This window comes from Lathamus discolor, chromosome 22 (genome assembly GCF_037157495.1).
Source record: "Lathamus discolor isolate bLatDis1 chromosome 22, bLatDis1.hap1, whole genome shotgun sequence".
In the NCBI taxonomy this organism is placed as follows: domain Eukaryota; kingdom Metazoa; phylum Chordata; class Aves; order Psittaciformes; family Psittacidae; genus Lathamus; species Lathamus discolor.
In genome coordinates, this window is record NC_088905.1 from 1,471,507 (window position 1) to 1,492,225 (window position 20,719).

A 20,719-nucleotide genomic window follows, 5' to 3' on the forward strand; every position below is an offset into this window, starting at 1 on the left:
TGGCCGTCCCCTTCCTGTTTCAGAAATGAGCTATAGCACTGTGTCATGTATGTTCAGGGGTTATTTGGTTCTGAATCAGAAGGAAAATGGTGACATTTGCCTTTTGTGAGGAGTGGTGTGGAGTATTTGTGCCAAGCTAGGATGCCTGAAAGCAGGAATTTTCTTGAAATCGTGATATTTACTCTTTTTTCTGCACCATGGATGTGTGATGCAGGAACCAAAGCCTGCAGGAGCTGACTGGGACTGAAGAAACCTTTCAATCATTCCCCCAAATGGGTCCAAATTAAGTCTTTTGGTTATGTTTTTTGTGAGCAAAGGTGCTTCTACATACTGGTCTTTATAGCCAGAAACCCTTTTTTACCACTGTTGTTTTAATTCAATTCAAGTTTAATACAAGGTGCCAAGTGCTTTCTCCAGCACCACTAAGGATGCCATTTGTAAGGGCAATATTCAGACACAGCTGAGGTATGGCAGCATTATTAGAGGCAGTTATGGGACACAGACTTCTCATCTAAATTATTAATGCTTTTAAATCTTAATAAAGGAAAGGACAGGGGGGCTTTGGCTACTTACAGTCCATTTTGGCAACTCATGTCTTCCCAGCAGACCAATCCCCCCAACCCATAAGCTCCAGTATTTGTTCTGGAAGGAAATTAAAAACACAACCTTGATTTCCACCACACTAATAGGAATAACTTGATAAACCCTTCACAAATAGCTGAGGTGGAGAGATTTACAGTCAAGAAGTTGACATTCCCTCCCTGAAATACTTGGGAAGGTGATGTGCCTTAATCGCAGTGATCACAGTGATGCAGATCCTGAGTGGACATCTTACCATGGAGGGTGTTTTGGGGTCAATATTGCATTTAAAACTACTTTAATCTCACACAGGGATAGATGGAGCAGTTTTCCCAATGAAGGACCACAGGAATTTGCTTGGGGAAGGGCCAGCTCGCATGGGAAAGCTTCCTCTGTCATCCTAGTCCATCTTGAGCTGGCTGCACATCCCTTCTTAGGGGCTAAGGGAAGAGTTAATCATTCCTTAGCTCTAATTGTGGTTAAACAGCTATAGTGCATGATCCGTATCTTCAGATGCTTCCAGCCGTTGGCTCTATGTGGCTCAAAGCTCCGTTTTCAGCTTCTCATGCAAACCCTCCTGGTCGATCTTGTCGGTGTTGCCGTACCACCGGTGGTAAGCCAGCAGGGCAGCGTTTTTGGCAGCGACGGCGCTCATCTCCATGGCGCTGGCTGCCCACTCGATGCCGTTCAGGTAGTAGATGTTGTCATGGAGGATGATAGGAGGACACCCCTCAGGGGGGCTGTAGTGGGGGTAGGCCAACCACGTCTTCACCTTGACAGAGTCGTAGGAGGAGAAGAGCAGGTTAAGCTGCTCTTTGGTGAGCACCTCCTTGGAGAACACCTTCCAGACAGCCGACTGCAAGGTCAGCTTGCCTTCACCACCTCCATCCTCCACGGGAGACACCACCCCCACGCTACTGAAGAACAGGTTGGGGTTCTCCATAGTGAAGATGGCACCGAAATTAAAAGCCTCTGGATCGCGGTAACCAAAGAAAGAGGTGTTCAACCGTCCGTGCACAAACGTTGCCACAGTCTTGTGGTAAAGGCCTAGGAACTCGGGGACAGGAGGGTCGAAGTTCTTGAAGGTGATGTTGGCCATTTTGGGGCTGAGCGGAGCAGCGATGACAACGATGTCATACGTGTCCCCTGTCAGTCCTGAAGTAGTGTTGTACGTCACCTGGTAGAGCTTTACAGGGTCCCCTGGGGGAGAAAACTCCGTTAACCCTCTCCATGGCTGAAGGGAATCCCATTTGTCCCTTTAAAGTGCCCCACATTCAGGCTAATGATGCCTTGCTGCAGGCTGAAGTAGCTCTATAAACTAGTACCAGCTTAGCTGTGGGAGGGTGGTGAGATGGGACTTTGAGCAGAACCCTAATTTCATCTTAAAATATTCCCAAAAAAGACCCAATGCATTGGTTTGGTCTGCCAAGAGCAGTGATGGAGGCCAACGCCACTCTCCAGCTGCTGGAATGAGCCATTCCCATCCCCACCAAAGGGAAAGGAAACCCAACTCACCTGCGGGCCTGGGTCTGACTTTTGGCTCTATAGATAACACTGTACCAGAGATAACTTCAGCTTTGGAGGCGTAGAGAAGGCCACTGCAGACAAGTTTGTTCCCACCTTTTACTGACCAAACGCCCGATTCCACCCCTGCCAGAGAAACGGCACCTACAAAGGAAACCACAATCATTAGAGCCATTCATTCGATGTAGTTCTGTGGAGGGAACACTTGAAACAGTGGAAAATAAGGGGGGGAAACATCCTTTTGAGGCACAGAGGTTGCTGAAGGCCAGGGCTAAGCAGGCTGCCAGCACTTTGTTGGAGTGAAGCAGTACCCCAGCTCAGGGAGCTGGAATCCCATGCCCATGAGGAGCACCAGGACCCCAGGACTGGGATGTGGGGTGGGATTCCAGCCGCACTGGAAGGTTAACCTATGAAACACTCACCTACAAAGCCATTGATGTTGACACCTTGACCATAATTGACTCTCATGACTGGACAAACCACCTCATTTATGAATTTATGGGAGAAGCCACCTTTCTGCATGGCTTCGTCGATGGTTTGGTTCAGCATCTGGATGAAGTCGTTCCCTCCCAGGGCATGAAGCAGGTGCTCGTTGCTGCTGAAGGCGTAGTCATGCATCTGGTAGCGATAGATCCTTTAATCAGAGACAAGAAATTAGCGTTCAGTTGCTGTTAATTACGTTCGCTGAAGCTGTGCATGATCTCACAATGCAGCTCCTGAAAGCCTGCATGGAACAGCAGGGCTTGTCCTTCCAGACAAGCCTTAGCCTAAGTAGACCTGGACCTTCATTATTCATTTCCTGATCTTTCCTAACAAAACCCCTTTGTGCACAGGTAGGAATTTCATTCCCTTTAGCACCCAGGTGCCAGAGCGTTGGCACATCCCACATCCAGTGCACGTTCCCACCTCTCGTTATTGCTGTTTGAAGATGACAGTGCTTATTTTGACTTTTTCCCTTAGAAAATTGATTGATGATGGAGAAAGGGCACCAGAGGCTCCTTTCTCAACACCAATCTTTACAGCTCAGCAGCAGATTTCACCCTTCCGCAGCTTTCATCCCTAGCAGGGCCCAGACCTACCGCATGAACTTGTCCAGGATGTCCTCCACCCACATGGACATCCGCAGGGGGTTGAGCCCGTAGTGCCAGAGCAGCTTGAAGAGGTTGATGATGTACCAGCTGCTCTCCTCGAACACAAACTCCTCCCCATTATAAACCCCTGCGAGGCTGCCGTGTCCTGGGGCAACCGAGAGGCCTTGGGGAGAAAACATCATTTAATGAGAGGCAGAGCTTGTGCCATAGAAACATGGAATGGGTTGAGGCAGAAAGGACCATAAAGCTCATCCAGCTCCAGCCCCCTGCCATGGGCAGGGACACCTCACTAGAGCAGGGTGCTTCAAGCTCATGTCCAACCTGGCCTTGAGCACTGCCAGGATGGTGTGAAGCTAAACCCTATTGCACTTTGATTCTAGCTCTGTGTTGATACAGGTGAGCGATTGAAGACTGCATCCCTGAGAAAGGGGAATTCATTCTTGACAAGGAGCCAAGCAGTTATTTGCAGTGACTTTTGGACCTTTATGATGGCCTTACTGCATTGCCATGGGGGAGAAGGTATATCAGTTCCATTGGGATATGGGTCTGCTTTTACCTGGGTGGAGATTGGGGTACCACAGGGGGATATGGGGGAGAAGGCTACGAGGGGGTACTGGGGAACGGGTATCAGGGAAGGATGCTGGGGGTGATATATGGGGGAAGGATATAAAGTAAGGATACTGGGTGGGCGGGGGATACGAAGGAAGTATATAAGGGAGAATACTGGGGAAGGATATGGGGGGGATACGGGGAAGGTTATGAGGGAATAACATCGGGGGATATGGAGGAAGGATATAAGGGAAAGCTATTGGGGGGATATGAGGGAAGGATATGGGGGGTTTGAAGAAGGCTATTGGGAGGATACTGGGGGGATACTGGAGAAGGCTATTGGGGAAGGGAGACATGGGGGGGACACCCTGTGGAAGGAAGGGGGACAACCCAGGCTGGCTCTTCATGGGGACGTGCCCCCACCGGAGCAGATCCGGAGCCAGCGCATCCCCGCGGGGTCCCCACTCACCCAGCTCCTTCACGAAGTGCTTCATGTGCAGGTTGAGCGGGTGCAGGACGGACCCCCCCGCCTCGTAGCCGGCGCCCTCCACCTCCACCGTGGCCAAGCGGCCCCCGACCGCCGCCTTCTCCAGCACCTCCACCCGCACGCTCCTCCCGAACTTCTGCCGCAAGAAGTACGCGGAGGCCGCGCCTCCGATCCCACCGCCGACCACGGCTGCAGGAACGGGCGCGGGCCGTCAGCGCTGCCCCTCACGGCCCGCCCCGCGGCCCCCTCACCCCTTCCCCGCTGTACCGATCTTGCCGGGGGCATCGCGCTGCCCCCCGAGGCCCGGCACGGGCGGGCAGAGAGCGACGAGCACCAGCAGCAGCAGCGGGGCCACCATGGCGGCGCCGGGCTCAGCAGCGCCCCGGCCGCGGGCGGGCCGTGAGGGAGGGCGGGCGGGCGGGCGGGCGGGCGTGAGGGCGGGCGGGCGGCAGGACCCTGCCAGCCGCGCCGCTGGTGTAGTGGTATCATGCAAGATTCCCATTCTTGCGACCCGGGTTCGATTCCCGGGCGGCGCAGAAACTTTTAGTTGCCATTATTAATTGCCATTAATTAACTATTAATTGCCATTAATTCATTATTGCCATTAATTCATTATTAATTGCCATTAATTCGCTATTAATTCCCTTCTTTTCGCTTCCCGCTAACACCGGGAGCGAACCCTTTCTGTTACCGGCAGCCGGACGCATGCGCGGGAGAGGCGGCTGGCGGGAAACCTCATCCGGAGCCATCCCGCCGCCCGCGGTGCGCGCATGCGTGTTGCCGCCCCCTCTCGGCCGGCCGGGCCCGTTCGCCCGCCATCTTGCGAGGAGCGGCGGGGGCTTTGTCCGCCGCTCGGGCTCGGCGGCGCTCGGGCTGCCCGGGGCGCTGACGGGGCGGCGGGGCCGCGGCTCGGCGTGAGGAGCTGGGCCGGGCGGTGCCATGGAGGATGAAATGCCCAAGACCCTGTGAGTGGGGAAGGGGCGAGACCGCCCATTGTTCCCGGCCCTGCGGGGAGGGGCGGCCCGGGCTCCCCTCACACACGCTCCCCTCACGGCCCGGCCGGCGGGGTCGGGCCTCCGCGGCGGGGCAGCGGCGGCTCCTCAGCCGCCTTCAGTGCTGGGACACAGTCCCGCTATTCCCGTTCCCTGCCTTGCTTCCCAGTGGTGCTCCCCTCTTCCAGCCCCCCCTTCCCGGGGCTCCCATGTGGAGGGAAGGGGGCTTGGGACACGTTTATCCCGCTCGGTATTCGCTCCAGGCACGTTTTAGCGAGGATCTGGCGGAATTTCACCGTTTCCTTCACTGCCGGCTCAGCAGGGGGGTGGGGGGTGCCCTGGGCTCGGAGCCGGAGCCTGGGTCAGCAGCTCCATGGAAGTGAACGGGGGTTGCCCATGAAAGCGGGTGTTTAAAGCACCCTGCGAGCACGTTACTTCCCAAAGAGCTCATCGTAGCTGCAGGGCAGCTCCTCGATGTGTTAAAGTTATCAATTGCTTTAATTACAAGCAACTTCTGTGTCGGTCTTGGGCAGACGCCTGCTGCTGTCAAGGGATCTGGGCTTTCCAAGTGGTGTTTGAAAGGCAATGGGCACATCCTGGCTCTGTGTGCCTCTCAGATGGCTTTCCCGTGTTGAGAGCAGGAAATCCCGGCCTAGTGTGTTTCTGTTCCACCTCTGTATAAGCTTTGCTGTCTGTTTCAGTGCTGGAGCTATGGGGAGGAAGGACAGGAAGGAGATGGGATGTTTTCCATGGTGAGAGGAAAGTTCTGCCTTTGGACAGCGGCTGCATCTACCCCAAGGGCTGCTCAATGACGTGGCTGAGTGCAGTGAAACAAGGCTCTTATGTGACTTAAGCCAGCTCCTCTGGTCCAGGCTTCCCCCAGTGCTACACGCTCCCTGCGTTTACAATCCCGTTGTCTTTCTGGTGTGTGCCTTTCGGGAGCTATTCTTGGTGTCTGCAAACACGGTGAGACCTGTTTGCATAGCTGCATGTTGATTTAGGAACGTGTTTGTCCCCCTGTCCCAATGAAGCCGTTGTCTGGAGCCAAGTGGTCTGCTCAAGGGAAGGAGTTATCTGTCCTGGAGCACGTGTGGCTCGTTGCACAAACACGTATGAGCTGAATATGGAGCAATGGACCCAGAATGATGCTCCTTTGGATCGCTCCGAGTGACTTTCTCCAGTCGTATGGAGGCATTGTCATGAGCTGAATGTCACAGATGGGGTTGGGAAAGAGCAGCTTGAAGGAAGAAAGTGCATCTAAAAGTGATGTTTTTCCAGCTTTGCTCTGTAGTGTGGGTGAGGTACTTGCTCGTGTGAGGATTCCCATCTGTAGTGCTAAAGAAACCCCGTCTGGATGTGGGTTACAGGGCTCCTTCCTTGGATGCAGCATTGTGAGGGGCCGCCAGAGTGGTCTGCAAACCACGTGCCTTTTCCTTTAGCACCTTTTAAGTCGTTTTTCCAGAGCAGGTTCTGGATGTTGTTGAAAGTATTTGCTGTTTCTGCATCACCTTCTTTGAAGGGGGACGTTAGAGCCTTGGTGTTTCAGGAGCTGTACTGCTCATGTAAATGATTTCCTGGATAGGCAGCCCATGTTCATGTGGCGCGTTACCTTCCTTGAAAGCTGCTTTTCAACGGCTGAGATTATGAATCTGAAGAGCAGTTACAGGGCAGACAGTGTTTTTGAATTTACAGAGACCTCCTGTTTGTGTTTGACACATAGGTGCTTGCAGAACACTTCTCATTTACCCTGTATGTCTAAAAGATGCAGAGGTGCCAACATCCACTAGTCTGATATTACTTCTCAAGAAGATGTATTCACTGTGCAGTGAATAAATAGAGTTGTCTGCATAGTTTGCCTTGTATAGCATGGTTTCAAAGCAACATTGGCTGGCTTATTAATGAGAATCCAATTAGCAGGGGAGAAAGGGACGGGAAAGGTGCAGGAGACGACAGGAATGCCACACAGGAGAGATCTCCTGTTCTAGCTGGCAGGGTCACCTCAGCACCCAGTGATTTCTTGTGTAACTGGTCCTGGCCAAGGTCCGGGTGTGCTGGACCCTGCCCCTGTGTCAGCTATAGGGAAGGAGAGCCACAACAGAGCTCTATGGCAGGCTTAAGGTGGCCAAACAGCTTGAGCATGGCATGGAGAGAGTCCATCGGAGGAAATAGCAAGGGATTGTTGTTTGGGGAGCTACAGCTCTGTTTTTTCCATCTTGGCATGGTTGACAGTATGGCAGGACTTTGTTGGAGTTTGTCAGCTTTGTGTAGAAGTGAGTAGCTCACATCTAAGAGTGGCTGAAAAGGTGCTCATGGGGATGCTGATTGATGGAGCTGAACATGAGCAGCTTGTGCCCAGGCAGCCCCCAGCATCCTGGCCTGGATCAGCACCAATGCGGCAGCAGGGCCAGGGCAGGGACTGTGGCCCTGCATTGGGCGCTGGTGAGGCCACACCTTGAATCCCATGTTCAGCTCTGGGCCCCTCACTACAAGAGAGACATTGAGGGGCTGGAGCGGGGCCAGAGAAGGGCAATGGAGCTGGTGCAGGGCCTGGAGCACAGCGGTGATGGGGAACGGCTGAGGGACCTGGGGGGTTCAGATGGAGAAGAGAAGGTTCAGGGGGGACCTGATGGCTCCCTACAAGTGCCTGACAAGAGGATGGAGCCAGGAGGGGCTGGGCTCTGCTCCCAGGGAACAAGGGATGGGACAAGAGGAACCGGCCTCAAGCTGCACCAGGGCAGGTTTAGATGGAGCTGAGGAACAATTCCTGCCCCAGAGGGTGCTCAGGCACTGGAACAGGCTGCCCAGGGCAGGGCTGCAGTCACTGTCCGTGCGAGTGTTCACACACCCTCAGTGCCATGGGTCAGTGGTGGCCTTGGCAATGCTGGGAATGGTTGGACTCTGATCTTAAAGCTCTTTTCCAACCTGGTTGATGGCATGGTTCTGCTACGCAGTTACACATTCTCTGTGTGGGTGCACACAGATACCTTGCTGCCATTATTTTGAGGAGTGCATTTTGGAAGGTGTGGCCATGCAGACGTTCCTGGGGCTGTCAGAGGTCACTTCCCTAAATCCTGTTTTTTCCAGCCAAATCCAGCATTAAGATGGGGAATGCTTCAGGAGATGCCTGTCTGATTATCAGGGTGAAACTCCAGCATGAGTGCAAAGGTTCCTGTGTAGGTAAAGCTCAGCTACAAATAAACCGTTAATAAACTTAGACCTGGGAGGTCACTTGAGACTCTCCTCGCTTTAGTGGCTTATTCATTATCCAAATGGTGCTAAGTTGTTTTAAAAAAGAGAAAATAAGTTGTCTCAATTATGAGTTATGACTCAATTGAACTTGATGGCAGCGTAGAATATCTAGAGTATCCTGGTGTTATCAAGCACAAAGTTAATTACCTTAATGAAGCACATTAAACCCTCCTCTGTTTAGGGAAACCTCCTCAGAAGTGCAGTAATTACTTGCTTTGTGAGTGAGAGGAAGCTCGTGAAGATCTGATACTGGTGTGTGGACTTCAAGAAACAGAACAGCTCTGACTCCTACCTAAAACAGTTGTTCAATTACTAATACAGGGTCATTTCTGACTGAAAGCCTTTGGCTGTGTGTCCTGTTCCCCCATTCTGTCTTCCTCAACCCAACATTGGAGCACACCAATCTCTTCATGAAGGCTGTTCAGGCCCGTCTGTCAACAGGAGCAGTGCAGCAAGTCCCATGATTTGCTGCCTTGTTGTTTTCTGACAACAAAATTTGCAGCTCTTGCATGGAGACAGGGAGGATTGCTGCTTTATTGACGTGGCTCCAGCAGCAGGATTTGGCCGGGGCTCTGGTTGCAGAGGCCGCGGTTCACCACAGAACGTTCCTTTGTGGAAAGGTGCTGCCCCACCTTTGGAGCTGAGGTTTCTCTGGGTGCTTTTTTTAAAACTCTCGTGACTTGGGCTTAACAACAACAACAAAAACAACCGCACTTGTGGATTGAGGAGGAGTTTTCATGGCCCAGGATGCCAGCGTCCCAAATCAGAGCGGGGCTGTGCTTGCGGAGGCTGTTGCTTTCAAATGGAGGAGGATGGGGGAATGCCTACACTTGAGCTTGGTTGTCTCAGGCAGATGTAATGCTTTCAGATGGTGAATCCTTCTTTAAAAGGAACTGACCCAGTCTCCTCTCCTGTGCTTGCTAAACACAAGATCAAGCTGCTTAGGCAGCTGGGGAGGTAGCATTTGGGGAACAATGACTCCATGGGTTTATCAGAACTGCTGTTCCTAGAGGTGGAAATGCATCTGTAGGTTGAGGTGTCCACATCTGGCTTTGAACCAGGGTGCAGTTTCAGACCTTGGGTAGGACCAAGGGCTGAGGACAGGCACTGTGCCACCCACTGTCACCAGGCCATTTGTGCCCAGTTGCTCCACAACTCAGGGTGCAATCCCACCACACACTTCATGTCAGCACCCTAACCTCATGGGTTGGGTGTTGGGGGAGCAACGTTGGGCCATGTTTGCTCAGTTACTGATGAGCAGACTCGAGGATGGCTTCTAACTTTTGTGTTTGCTCCCATAGATACGTGGGGAACCTGTCAAGAGATGTGACTGAAGCGCTCATCCTCCAGCTCTTCAGCCAGATTGGACCATGCAAAAACTGCAAAATGATAATGGATGTAAGAGCCTTCACCTAATGGGTTTCATGCTTCTCGCAGCTCATGGCCTTGGGCTATGCACGCATGTTTTGGAATTCCACTGGAAATACAGTTAATGGGATGTAATAGGGCTGGAGATCACAGTCATGTCCTTTTGCCATCATTTCTGCCTTGTGTCTGATGTTAAAAGTAAGGATGGGTGGATATTGTGAGAAGGAATGAAGATGTTCATGCATGTGGGTGTCATAGAGGAGATTGACAAAATTTGTTGCCATACTTTAACCTTTCTAAAGCAGAATTGAAACTTCCTGGAGCATCATTAGTGCACTCACTGGTGTCTAAAGTAAGAAGGCCTGTCCTCTTTGAGCTGTTTAGATGTAATGAATAAGGAGCTGAGTAGAACAGTGAGAGTTGGAAGAGGGTTGTATCAATAATCCTTTGTTTGTGTCTTTTATCAGACAGCTGGAAACGATCCATACTGCTTTGTGGAGTTCTATGAGCATCGGCATGCGGCTGCAGCACTGGCTGCTATGAATGGCCGGAAGATAATGGGTAAGGTAAGCTGTCATGTCTACAGGGTGAGTTGAAGAACAGGCTGTCTCAGGTGGTGTGGGTGAAATACCGCTTGAGACAAAGTGGATACACTGCAAATATTAGGCACTTGGTTTGGGCAGAGGGCTTAACGTGACACGACTGAGAGCAAGCTGTTGAGACTGTTATAGGAAGAACAACACAGAGGTGGGGATGTAAAACTAGAGACAGGGGGTGCAACAAGTGTTTTAACTCTTATCAGAGTTATCAAGCTTATCAGCATAATGTTCCCTCTCCCCCTGCAAAAAACCCACCCAGCCAAACCAAATTCCAGAACAAGTCTGCTTCCTGTCTTTGCTTTTAACCAGTGAAACAGCCTGGCAGAACAAACCCTCTCCCAAGAACTACATCTTAAACTTGAGCTTCCACCCCAAACTTCACAGGTTCTGGTGCCCCTGTAGCATCAGAACAAAGTGCTGGGGGTGTCTGAGCTTAGCTGGGATTTGCTTGATCTAACATGAGCAACTAATGCTTGCAGGAGGTTAAAGTCAACTGGGCGACGACCCCCAGCAGCCAGAAGAAAGATACCAGCAGTAAGTGTTGCTTGTGCTTTGAGTACATACTTGATTTCTATGAGTAGCTTTTAAACATAAGCAGTAAGCATCCTACAATTAGAAACAGTAATGTTTTGATTATAATCCTAAGATATTATTGAATGTGTTTGTGTTAATAAACTTAAGAACAAATCTAATCTTTGTCATCAGGTAGTACCGTTGTCAGCACACAGCGTTCACAAGGTAATTGTGTCTTCTTAAACATAAAATGAAATGTCGCCAGGGTGTTCACTAACCACCTGAAGCTCTCTATGGGGGTTTTGTTCCTAATTACTTTCTTTTGTTTTATGGAAAGACTTCCTTTTCATTTCCCTGTAGTATCAGAGAGCAATTTAGTGTCCGCTGTTCCATTCTGGTGCTAATGTCTAGCAGTTCGTTCTGAGTGTAGTAGTTAAAGCCACAAAGCCCCTTATCCCCTGCTGTTGGGGCAGCTGGCTCCCTGTGAGGTGTGTGCTCCTGCAGACAGGCTCCTCAGGAGTATCTAGACTTCCAAAATCGAGTTCCATTGCTCACAGCAAGCCTGTGGATTGCTGCTTTTCCTGGCCAGCTTTGAATTTCCATAGGCCAGTTTGGCTCACCTACATCAGCGTCTGAGCAGGCTGGAGAGTTTTGTACCTGCCGTGGTACAAAGAAGTCTGTGTATCACTAGGATAATGTTTGACGTGCTGATTGTAGTGGAAGACACCTTAGATGCAGGACTTTAGGTTTGCTTTAGTGCATGTTTTTTATGGCTCTGATCCAAATTGAAGGGGTTTCTGTTTCCATTCCCTTACTTTCAGTCTTAGTTCACTCCTGGATTCACAGCCATTGAATTCCCATGGTGTGTTGGCTGGGCAGCCAAAACTTTTGGCTTTTGAGAACTCAAACTTCTTTTGACAGCAAACTGTTGGCAATGCAAGGTCATTTTTTGAGTTCTTCTTCTTTCACCTCTGGTGTTAACCTAGACATTGTGGCCGGGTTCAAAATGCTCTGGAACAAAAGTTACCCCTATCCTGAAACCTGTTTGAATCTCCTGCCTTGTCGAAGCATAACACTAGTGTACAGAGAGAAAGATCCTCCTGTAGTCTTGACACATTCAGTAGTTTTAAGACTAAAGAATAGTTTAAGATTGTACAGTAAAAGCTGGTTGTTCTGAAAAGCAGTTTGTAAAACACAAGCCATAAATGCCACGTGTCACTGTAGTAGCCTTAAAATCCCTGGCTTAGCACTGCCAAGCAAAGGATCTCTTAGGAATAGCATTAAACTTTTTTCATGGTAAACGCCAGTCTTCATGTAGTTGTCAATAGTAGCTGGGAAGCGTGTTCAGGTGTCGCCTTCAAACATTAAAATTCCTTTTTTTGTCTCTTTTTGCCCTGAAAGACCATTTCCATGTCTTTGTCGGAGACCTCAGCCCTGAAATTACAACCGAAGACATAAAAGCAGCTTTCGCACCGTTTGGAAGAATATCGTAAGTCGTTTCTTAGGGCAGATGAAGTCAAAGTTTCTCTCTCCTAAATGGAGGCAGCCTTATGTTTCAGTAAGTAAAACAGGAGAGTTGGTGCAGTGCAGGATTCACCTCTTCATCCAGCGGCTTGAGTGTGAACGGTCGGGTGTGAGGCCGGGACCTGGAACCCAAAGCCTTTAGAGTAGTTTGTTCTGCTTTCCTAGACAGGTTGCATCCAACTTGCTTTGGTTTTATACTCCTTGCCTCATCTGGCAAAGCAACGCCAAAACAACCTGACTCCTAAACCTGGGGTTTGCATTCCCCTCTTGGTGATCACATCAGCACCACGCTGTACAGTCTGTGACCGAGTCCGTGTCCACGTTCACGTTGTGTGAGGCTTTAGCTTCTTTGTTAGCCGTGGTGTGCCAGCCACCCGTAGCCAAGTTTAATTCCCATTTCCCACAAAATGAACCTTTTTTAGCACCAGACTCATTGGGGCACCCGGAGGCTGCAGTTAGAGCGGCCTCAAAGCATTTGGCGCTGGGTCAGTGTAAGCCTTTGACCCGAAGGGCTCAGCCAAAGCCATGGGGCATCTCGGGTCAAGGAGCTGCCCTCATCCCAGCAGTGCTGAGTGATGGTGTAGCGAGTGAATGTGTTGCAAAGGGGGAATGGTGCTCACAGGTCTCCACCTGCCAGTTTGTTGTATTGAGGGTGTAGCTGAGTAAGGAGCGGTTCGTTCATTCCATCCTCCAAACGTAAACCATTAATTTTCCTTGTAGTGTTGTCTGTACTGGACATTGAAGTTTCTTGATGGTGATGTAAGAGAACATAGAGTGCTTTGGAGTGTTGGGTAGTGAACATTTAATTGAAGTAAGTTTGTTTTTTGTTTGTCTTTTTTCCCCCTCAGAGCCCAGTGTATTACTCTTGTAATGCCAGCTTGATTTCCTCTTATGATAAGGTTTTGAAAACAAAATGTGATCTGAATGTGACTTGCTTCAGACAACTATAATGCTTAACTGCATCTTTTGTAATTGTCATCTAGGAAGTGCAGAGGGTTGGACTCCTAAGGAGAGTCACTTTATCCTCTGGCCAAATGTAGTCTGGATGGAAGGGATGAGGGGCTCTAAAGTCGAGCTGAGCTGCTGGAATGAGTGTGAGAGGGAGACAGGAATAGGTGGGACTGCGGTGGAGCTGTGAGAGAGTTTCCCCTGCCTGAGCCAGCACTGGGTGTCTGAGGTTCAATGGACAGTCACCCTTAACAAATGACCCCCAAAAAACCCCAAACCCCCTCCTGAGCCCAAAGCAAAGCTGAATGTTGGCTGGGGGAGTATGAAATCACAGTGAGCATCAGCCCGTGGTCCAGATTTGTGGGGCTGTGGCACTCGTCCCATCTTTTCTAGCAGAGCTTTCTGGATACAGAGCTGTTGCTACATGCTGGTGACAGGGAAGGGGGAGTGATGCTCTTGCTTATGGTGGGGCACTTGTGGCTTGCCCTGCCTCAACCTGACTCTCCAAAGTGAAACTCAAGTTCTTTTCCTCCCCCAAAAGCAGCAGTTTAAGTATTAGCCCTGCAATGACTCTTTAGAACTCTTGTTCCAAGAGCAAGGGGTTAAATAAAGCCAAAGATTTTCTACTTGTTCAATTTTAACCAGGAAAAACATTGCTACTGTCTCTTAAGTGGTGGAATGAAGCTACTTGACTTTTCCTGTTCTTCATCAGTGCCTGGTTTCTGGAAATGTGGTGCTAATGGAATATTTCCTGATCATTTTTTCTTTCATTACTATTTTTGTTAACATTGTTGGTGCTAAACTCAGCTTTTTGTTCTCTTAATGACACCGTGGTTGAACTACTGCATGATTAGCCCATAAGACCTGTTGGTAATTCTTTGCATCTGGGGGTTTTTAATCACTGTAAAAGCACACTTTCATTGTGGTTTCCTTTTATGCTTGCTGTACGCATGTTTTCACTTGTTCTCAAGTCTTTATTTTCAACGTTTTCAGTTGAGGGTAAGTAGAGATGAGTTTTTCCCCCCTCTCCCTCTATAGGCTCTTCAGAGCAAACCCAGCTAAGATAAGCAGAGCGCCTTTTCTCAGGCTATTTGTAGCCTATGACGCAAATTCTAACCTAACCCAGGAAAGGGGGAAGAAGACAGGGGGAAGGGGCAATGGGGATCTCACCAAGAGAAGGGAAAGAGCATTTCTGCTGTAGCTCTGGGTGAAGTATTTTCCTGGGGGCCTTTGGTGATGGTGTCAGTGCTATGGGCTGAATTAGACTTAAGATGCAGCATTTCCAGTTACCATAAGGCTTAGAAAAGCTTAAACCCTCCACCCTGAGCATAACAAACCTCTTCATTGTGACTTTTCTTGCCAGTCTCTGAATGCTAAACATTGTGCACATGTTAACACTATAGTTTCTCTGCCCCCCCCCCCTCCCCCCCCCATTATTTTAAACAGTAAATGACATTGCATGACTTTCTGACTGGTTTTATGTTGTTCCCGTTCTTTTCACGCCTGTCTATGTGGGGCAGAGGAGGGGAGGAGAGGGTGGCCTGTGGTACACAAGAGGATCTCGCCCCTTGGCTGACGTGTCCACAGATTGCCTGAGAAACAGGGTAGAGTGGCATTCCAGGAGTGGGGTTTAGCTCTTGTAGCTGGGTTCTCTTTTTAACTCAATCTCAAATAATAGGGCTCTGGTTATTTTGCAGAGTGTCTCTGAAGAATGGACAGAATTGCCATGGCTAACTACAAGCTACAGTTCACAGTGGACAAACGTTGTAGTTTTCTTATTTACTTTTATAAACTTTCATTTATTTCTTTTCCCTTTTCTTTCTTTCCTTCTTTATTTGTTCCCCTTCTTCTCTCTCGTAGTTTCCGATCAGTCCTGTATGATTGCTGTTGTACAAATGCACTTTAAATGATGTCTGATATGTAGTGTTCTCTTTTGTTTTTTGTTTTTTTTTTCTCTTTTAAGACATGAATGTTTCAGTGTTTTGATTTTTTTTTTCTTCAATAATTTCTGAAAATGTCAATCTCTCAAAATTTACAGCTGCCCACAGGCCAAAAAGGGGGTAACGAATTGACCCGAGAAAATTAAAGAATTCAGTTAACAGGCGACGTATGCCTTTTAATTCCTATCTTTTCTTCATTTTTTTCTATTTAATACTTTGAATTAGAAGGTAGAAATGTGTTGGCAAATGAATAGCGCATTTAAAGATTGCATGATTAAAGAGAGCCCTTGAGCTAATGTTAGCTACGTGCTGTAAAGTGATTCTTTGGAGTAGCTGCTTTGACCGTGGTTTGTGTCTTTAACAGTCTGTAAAAGCATTTTGAAGCGGGGGCCAACTGTTGTAAAGTACATTAGAGAAGCTCTTGATTTGCATGTTTACACCATTTAAGTTTAATTTTGCTACTACCTGCCAAAGCATTCGTAAAGTTCTGTGTAGAAAAGAAGCCTTTTGCTTTGACTGTGTTGCTGGTGCAATAAGCAGTTGACCTTAGTAAAGGTGAAACATGAAGATAAGGTGTAGGGGTGTGACTCAGGTTGTCGTTTTTAGGAGGCTCTGGTGGTGAAGGCGCTGACCTGGGTCTTGTTTCTGCTTTTTAGAGATGCACGTGTGGTTAAGGACATGGCAACGGGGAAATCTAAAGGATATGGCTTCGTCTCCTTCTTCAATAAATGGGTAAGCTGCAGCATGGGCTCCAGTGTCCCCAGAAAGCAGGCAGTGATTTTCAGCAGCCATTATGGGGAGGGATTGTGCCTGGTCCCAATCCATGTCCATAGCTGGTTTCCCTGCCTGCAAGGAGAATGCTTTTCTCTCTTTGTCACAGTGCTCTACTGCTGCTTTAGTGTTTCTAAACACAAGGGGCATCCAAATGGATGGTGGACTGAGGTGACAGTGACAGTGAAGAGGGTCTTAGGCCTCGCCATGTCCTTCACCCTGCTGAAGTCTGCTTCCTTTGAAATAGGATTTCTTCCAGCACGTCACAGTTGTCAAGGAGGGTCATTAGTTTGGCTCTATCACAAAAGGAAGAGATGTCAACAACAGGTTTTCTTCTCTCCCTCTCATGGACAGGACGCAGAGAACGCGATTCAGCAGATGGGTGGTCAGTGGCTTGGTGGAAGGCAAATCAGAACGAACTGGGCGACGAGAAAACCTCCAGCTCCAAAGAGTACATATGAATGTAGGTCCTCAAATCCTGTGTTCAGCTCTGGGCCCCTCACTGCAACAGACACATTGAGGGGCTGGAGCGGGGCCAGAGAAGGGCAGCGGAGCTGGTGCAGGGCCTGGAGCACAGCGGTGATGGGGAACCGCTGAGGGACCTGGGGGGTTCAGATGGAGAAGAGAAGGCTCAGGGGGGACCTGATGGCTCCCTACAAGTGCCTGCCAGGAGGATGGAGCCAGGAGGGGCTGGGCTCTGCTCCCAAGGAACAAGGGGTGGGACGAGAGGAGCCGGCCTCAAGCTGCACCAGGGCAGGTTTAGATGGAGCTGAGGAACAATTCCTGCCCCAGAGGGTGCTCAGGCATTGGAACAGGCTGCCCAGGGCAGGGCTGCAGGCACCGGCCCTGCAAGTGCTCACACACCCTCAGTGCCATGGGTCAGTGGTGGCCTTGGCAGTGCTGGGAATGGTTGGACTGGATGAGCTTAAAGCTCTTTTCCAACCCGGTTGATTCCATGATTCTCCCTTATTCATGTCTTGGCCAACCTCCAGCTGTGCAGGACGACTCTGGCTTTGTAACTCCATTCCCTTGCTTTTAGGCCTTGACACAAAGAGGGACTGCATCAAATTTCACTGGAGAGATCCTAAATTAGGTGTATGGGACCTACTTGATAGGTGTTGGCAGGTCACGCTCCACATCTGGCTCTGGTCAGGATTAGGATTCCTACATAATGTCTGTCTGATCCACTAAAAAGCTCTGTAAAATCTTCTTTAAGCAAACGCCAAACAACTGTCTTACGACGATGTGGTCAATCAGTCCAGCCCGAGCAACTGCACCGTGTACTGTGGAGGTGTCACCTCGGGGCTCACAGGTACTGTGCCTTCACACTGCAGTCACATGGAGCATGGTGAATAACACCACAGTCACCTCACTTTGCTGCTCTGTTTCTTCCTGCTTCAGAGCAGCTGATGCGCCAGACCTTTTCTCCCTTCGGGCAGATTATGGAAATCCGAGTCTTCCCAGATAAAGGCTACTCCTTCGTACGGTAGGCAAAGGATGTGGGTGGATGAAGGTGATGGCAATGATGGTATCACACGTTTTGGTGCTGTGGTGCATGGGTGGGTGGGTGTGAAAGCTTCACAGCAGCTTTCTGGGACAGCAGCCTCATCTGAGGGGAGGGAGTTAGGGCTTGTGGCACCAGTAAAGAAAACCTCTTGGCCCAGTCTAAACTGGTGAAGAGCCCTCCATGCATGGGATCTGTCTGTTCCTTGGGTGTGATTTCACAGTAGGGGCAGACAGTCAAGCTTGAGAGGCTTTCTCTGAAGCATCTTCTCTTTGTTGTTGAGGCTCCAGATAATAAAACCCAATTGTGAACTGATTTACTCCCCTTGCTGCCAGATTTCCTGATTTGTTTAGGGATGGTTATGACAATGATGCAGGAAAACCAACACTGAGACAGGGAAAAAGGCCTCATAATCCCCATCACCACCATGGAGGGAATGGGATAAGGATTCTGTGTCCGGGGTAGTGTTCATCACATCCCAGATCCAAGTGGATCTGTCTGGGCATTCCTGCTGGCAGTTACACGTGGAGGTGGTGGTTTATGTTGGCATAACTTCTGTTCAACAGGTTTAATTCCCACGAGAGCGCCGCGCATGCGATTGTGTCCGTCAATGGGACGACTATTGAAGGACACGTAGTGAAGTGCTACTGGGGCAAGGAGACACCAGACATGATCAATCCAGTCCAGCAGGTCAGGACTTCCACACTGTGGGCCTTGCTCGTGAGTCTTTGCTAGAAACCCATTAAGGGGCTGTAAAATCCATCTGTGTGCCAGTTGGAGTTGAGACAGTGCATGTCACCTATGGCTTATATCATGGAATCACAGAATCCCAGACTGGTTTGGGTTGGAAGAGGCCTCAAAGCACATCCAGTTCCAACCCCCTGCCGCAGGCAGGGATATCTTCCACTACAGCAGCTTGCTCCAAACCTGGCTGGTAAATGAATTCAAGAGGGATGTCCAACAAAGAACCCATCTCTGTGGCTGTTCCGGTGTCATTGTAGCAGCCAGCCCCCCTCAGAAAGGGTCTCTGGGGTGTGTGAGTCCCACCAGTTGACACAGACCACCACCTAACACCCGGGTGTTCTCCCCTTGCAGAGCCAAGTGAGCTACCCACCGGCGTATGGGCAGTGGGGGCAGTGGTACGGCAGTGCCCAGATCGGGCAGTACGTGCCCAACGGCTGGCAGGTCCCTGCCTATGGTGTGTACAGCCAAGCATGGAATCAGCAGGGGTTTAGGTGAGTTACTTGGGCTTTGTGTGAGGGGGGGTTTCCCTTCTTGGGGGAGGTGATATTCCAGGTCCGTAGCAGTACACAAACTGCCAAGACACCTTGTGCTTTATTACTGAGAACCACAGAAGGGAGCTTAAAGCTCATCCAGCTCCAACCCCTGCCACGGGCAGGGACACCTTCCCCTAGAGCAGCTTGCTCCAAGCCCCTGTGTCCAACCTGGCCTTGAGCACTGCCAGGGATGGGGCAGCCACAGCTTCTCTGGGCACCCTGTGCCAGCGCCTCAGCACCCTCACAGGGAAGAGCTTCTGCCTTAGATCCAACCTGAACTCCCCCTGTTTCAGTTTGAACCCATCACCCCTTGTCCTATCGCTACAGTTCCCGATGCAGAGCCCCTCTCCAGCATCCTTGTAGCCCCCTTCAGACACTGGTGGTTCGATTTCAGATATATGATGATTTGGGATGGGATTTGGATCCACACCCCCTCTATTCTGCATTCCCTTCTCCCTCATTACCACCTCGTCTCCTAAGGAACTGTTTCCCCAACAGCCAGACACAGTCTTCAGCACCGTGGATGGGCGCTAACTACAGCGTGCAGCCACCACAGGGGCAGAACGGGAGCATGATCACCAACCAGACGGGATACCGCGTGGCAGGGTTTGAAACACCGTGAGGGAGGAGAGCACCGGGAGACTCCCAGAGGTGTCTGTCACCACCAGGATTTATCCCATCGAGCGCTGGATGCCATGTATTTATTTAAGCAAGAGGAGAAACAGGGGGTTGGGGGGGGGGGGGAGGGAAGAAAAAGGAAAAAAACCCCACAAAACAGCATTTTTTTGATCCTGAAATTATCATCCCCATTGTTTAAAAACCAAACGAGAAACCCACGACACGAGATGCTGGATAGCCGCCGTCTTTTGCCTTCTTTTCCCTCCTTTCTGTGCTTCTTAAACCCCTGCGGGTTTGGAAACACAGCCGACCGCAGGGACTAAGTGCCACCAGGACCGGGGGGCAGCACATTGCACAATGTTGAACCCTTTTGGGGGGTTTCTTGGGTGGTTTTCTTGGCTTTCCTGGGAAGCAGCACGTTCCGTTGGCCTTCCCAGCGCTTCCCACCAGTGTATTATAAACCGCTGTACAAAACCCATCCTTAACAAACACAAGCCAAAAGCGTGTGGATCCTGAAGCCTTTTAAACACCCCTCTTGTACAAAGCCTCCGTCCCTCCACTTTTGTTACACTGGGGGTTATTGTTTGGATGCTAAATTATTGATTTACATCATTTTTATAGCTCAGTGTCTTTCAGGGTGGGCTCAGCCTCAGCTCAGCACCAAGGGACAGCAGAACTCCTGTTTTCACTCTATCACGAAGGCAGGGTCTTGGTTTCCTTATTGGTTGGGTTCTTTTTTACTGATTTCTACATTGACATGTACCGGTTCTGTAAAATATTTTAGCAAATTAAGGTTTTGCACAACCATTTGTACGTCTCCTTCTTTAAAAGGTGGGACATGGAGTCCTGTCTGTGTGATTTCTGCCTCAAATACTGCCTTTTCTGGCCCCTGGATGTTGAATATGTGCACTGGGAGCAGTGTTCCTCCTTGCTTAGTGTTGAAGAATGGTATAAAACTGCCCTTAGTAGAGGAAAGTGACCAAAGCTCTGGTTTTTGGCACTTTTTAGAGGCTAAAAATGGCTTTTTCTGGCCTCTTGACCAGACTCCAGCAAGACGCCAAAAAACACCCAAAGAAAGGAGAAAAACACCAAAAACGAGGCAAACCCCACCAAACCTGGCGGCCTGTGTGTGTTTTCTGGTCTTACCCGCGCTTTCCTCACGCCGAAACGAACAGGAGCGAAGCGG

The 20,719-nt window shown here is 49.9% G+C and overlaps 2 protein-coding genes and 1 non-coding gene across 7 annotated transcripts; 2 read left to right on the forward strand and 1 right to left on the reverse strand.

Moving 5' to 3' along the window:
- Window positions 1-350: 350 nt before the first annotated feature.
- Window positions 351-4,603, reverse strand: PCYOX1 (prenylcysteine oxidase 1). The gene is made up of 6 exons (XM_065659398.1): window positions 4,498-4,603; window positions 4,213-4,419; window positions 3,183-3,357; window positions 2,526-2,737; window positions 2,095-2,247; window positions 351-1,779 (listed from the first exon to the last, which is right to left on the reverse strand). The coding sequence occupies exons 1-6, from the start codon at window positions 4,586-4,588 to the stop codon at window positions 1,121-1,123; spliced, it is 1,497 nt and encodes a 498-aa protein (XP_065515470.1). The 5' UTR covers window positions 4,589-4,603; the 3' UTR covers window positions 351-1,120.
- A 92-nt stretch (window positions 4,604-4,695) lies between these two features.
- On the forward strand, window positions 4,696-4,766 carry TRNAG-CCC (transfer RNA glycine (anticodon CCC)). The gene has a single exon. It is a non-coding gene; the product is annotated as a tRNA-Gly (tRNA).
- Window positions 4,767-5,003: 237 nt separating this feature from the next.
- On the forward strand, window positions 5,004-20,337 carry TIA1 (TIA1 cytotoxic granule associated RNA binding protein). Of its 5 annotated transcripts, XM_065659399.1 has the most exons (13): window positions 5,005-5,195; window positions 9,773-9,869; window positions 10,307-10,405; window positions 10,918-10,972; window positions 11,144-11,176; window positions 12,353-12,440; window positions 16,020-16,095; window positions 16,489-16,597; window positions 17,351-17,446; window positions 17,536-17,620; window positions 18,205-18,328; window positions 18,734-18,873; window positions 19,414-20,337. In XM_065659399.1, the coding sequence occupies exons 1-13, from the start codon at window positions 5,170-5,172 to the stop codon at window positions 19,535-19,537; spliced, it is 1,152 nt and encodes a 383-aa protein (XP_065515471.1). In that variant the 5' UTR covers window positions 5,005-5,169; the 3' UTR covers window positions 19,538-20,337. The 5 variants fall into 5 exon arrangements, with proteins under 5 accessions (XP_065515473.1, XP_065515471.1, XP_065515472.1 ...); XM_065659400.1 differs by lacking the exon at window positions 11,144-11,176; XM_065659401.1 differs by lacking the exons at window positions 18,734-18,873; window positions 19,414-20,337 and having other exon boundaries at window positions 5,004-5,195; window positions 17,541-17,620; window positions 18,205-18,295.
- Window positions 20,338-20,719: the final 382 nt, after the last annotated feature.

Bases quoted from the DNA above. Each gene is read 5' to 3' on its own strand.
- PCYOX1 (XM_065659398.1), bottom strand. From the start codon at position 4,588: ATGGTGGCCCCGCTGCTGCTGCTGGTGCTCGTCGCTCTCTGCCCGCCC. The intron at 3,358-4,212 runs GTGAGTGGGGAC...TTTCTCCCCAAG, and splicing joins GCACTTCGTGAAGGAGCTGG to GCCTCTCGGTTGCCCCAGGA. The intron at 1,780-2,094 runs GTGAGTTGGGTT...TTTCTCCCCCAG, and splicing joins AGTCAGACCCAGGCCCGCAG to GGGACCCTGTAAAGCTCTAC.
- TIA1 (XM_065659399.1), top strand. From the start codon at position 5,170: ATGGAGGATGAAATGCCCAAGACCCT. The intron at 5,196-9,772 runs GTGAGTGGGGAA...TTGCTCCCATAG, and splicing joins GATGAAATGCCCAAGACCCT to ATACGTGGGGAACCTGTCAA. The intron at 17,621-18,204 runs GTAGGCAAAGGA...TCTGTTCAACAG, and splicing joins AAAGGCTACTCCTTCGTACG to GTTTAATTCCCACGAGAGCG.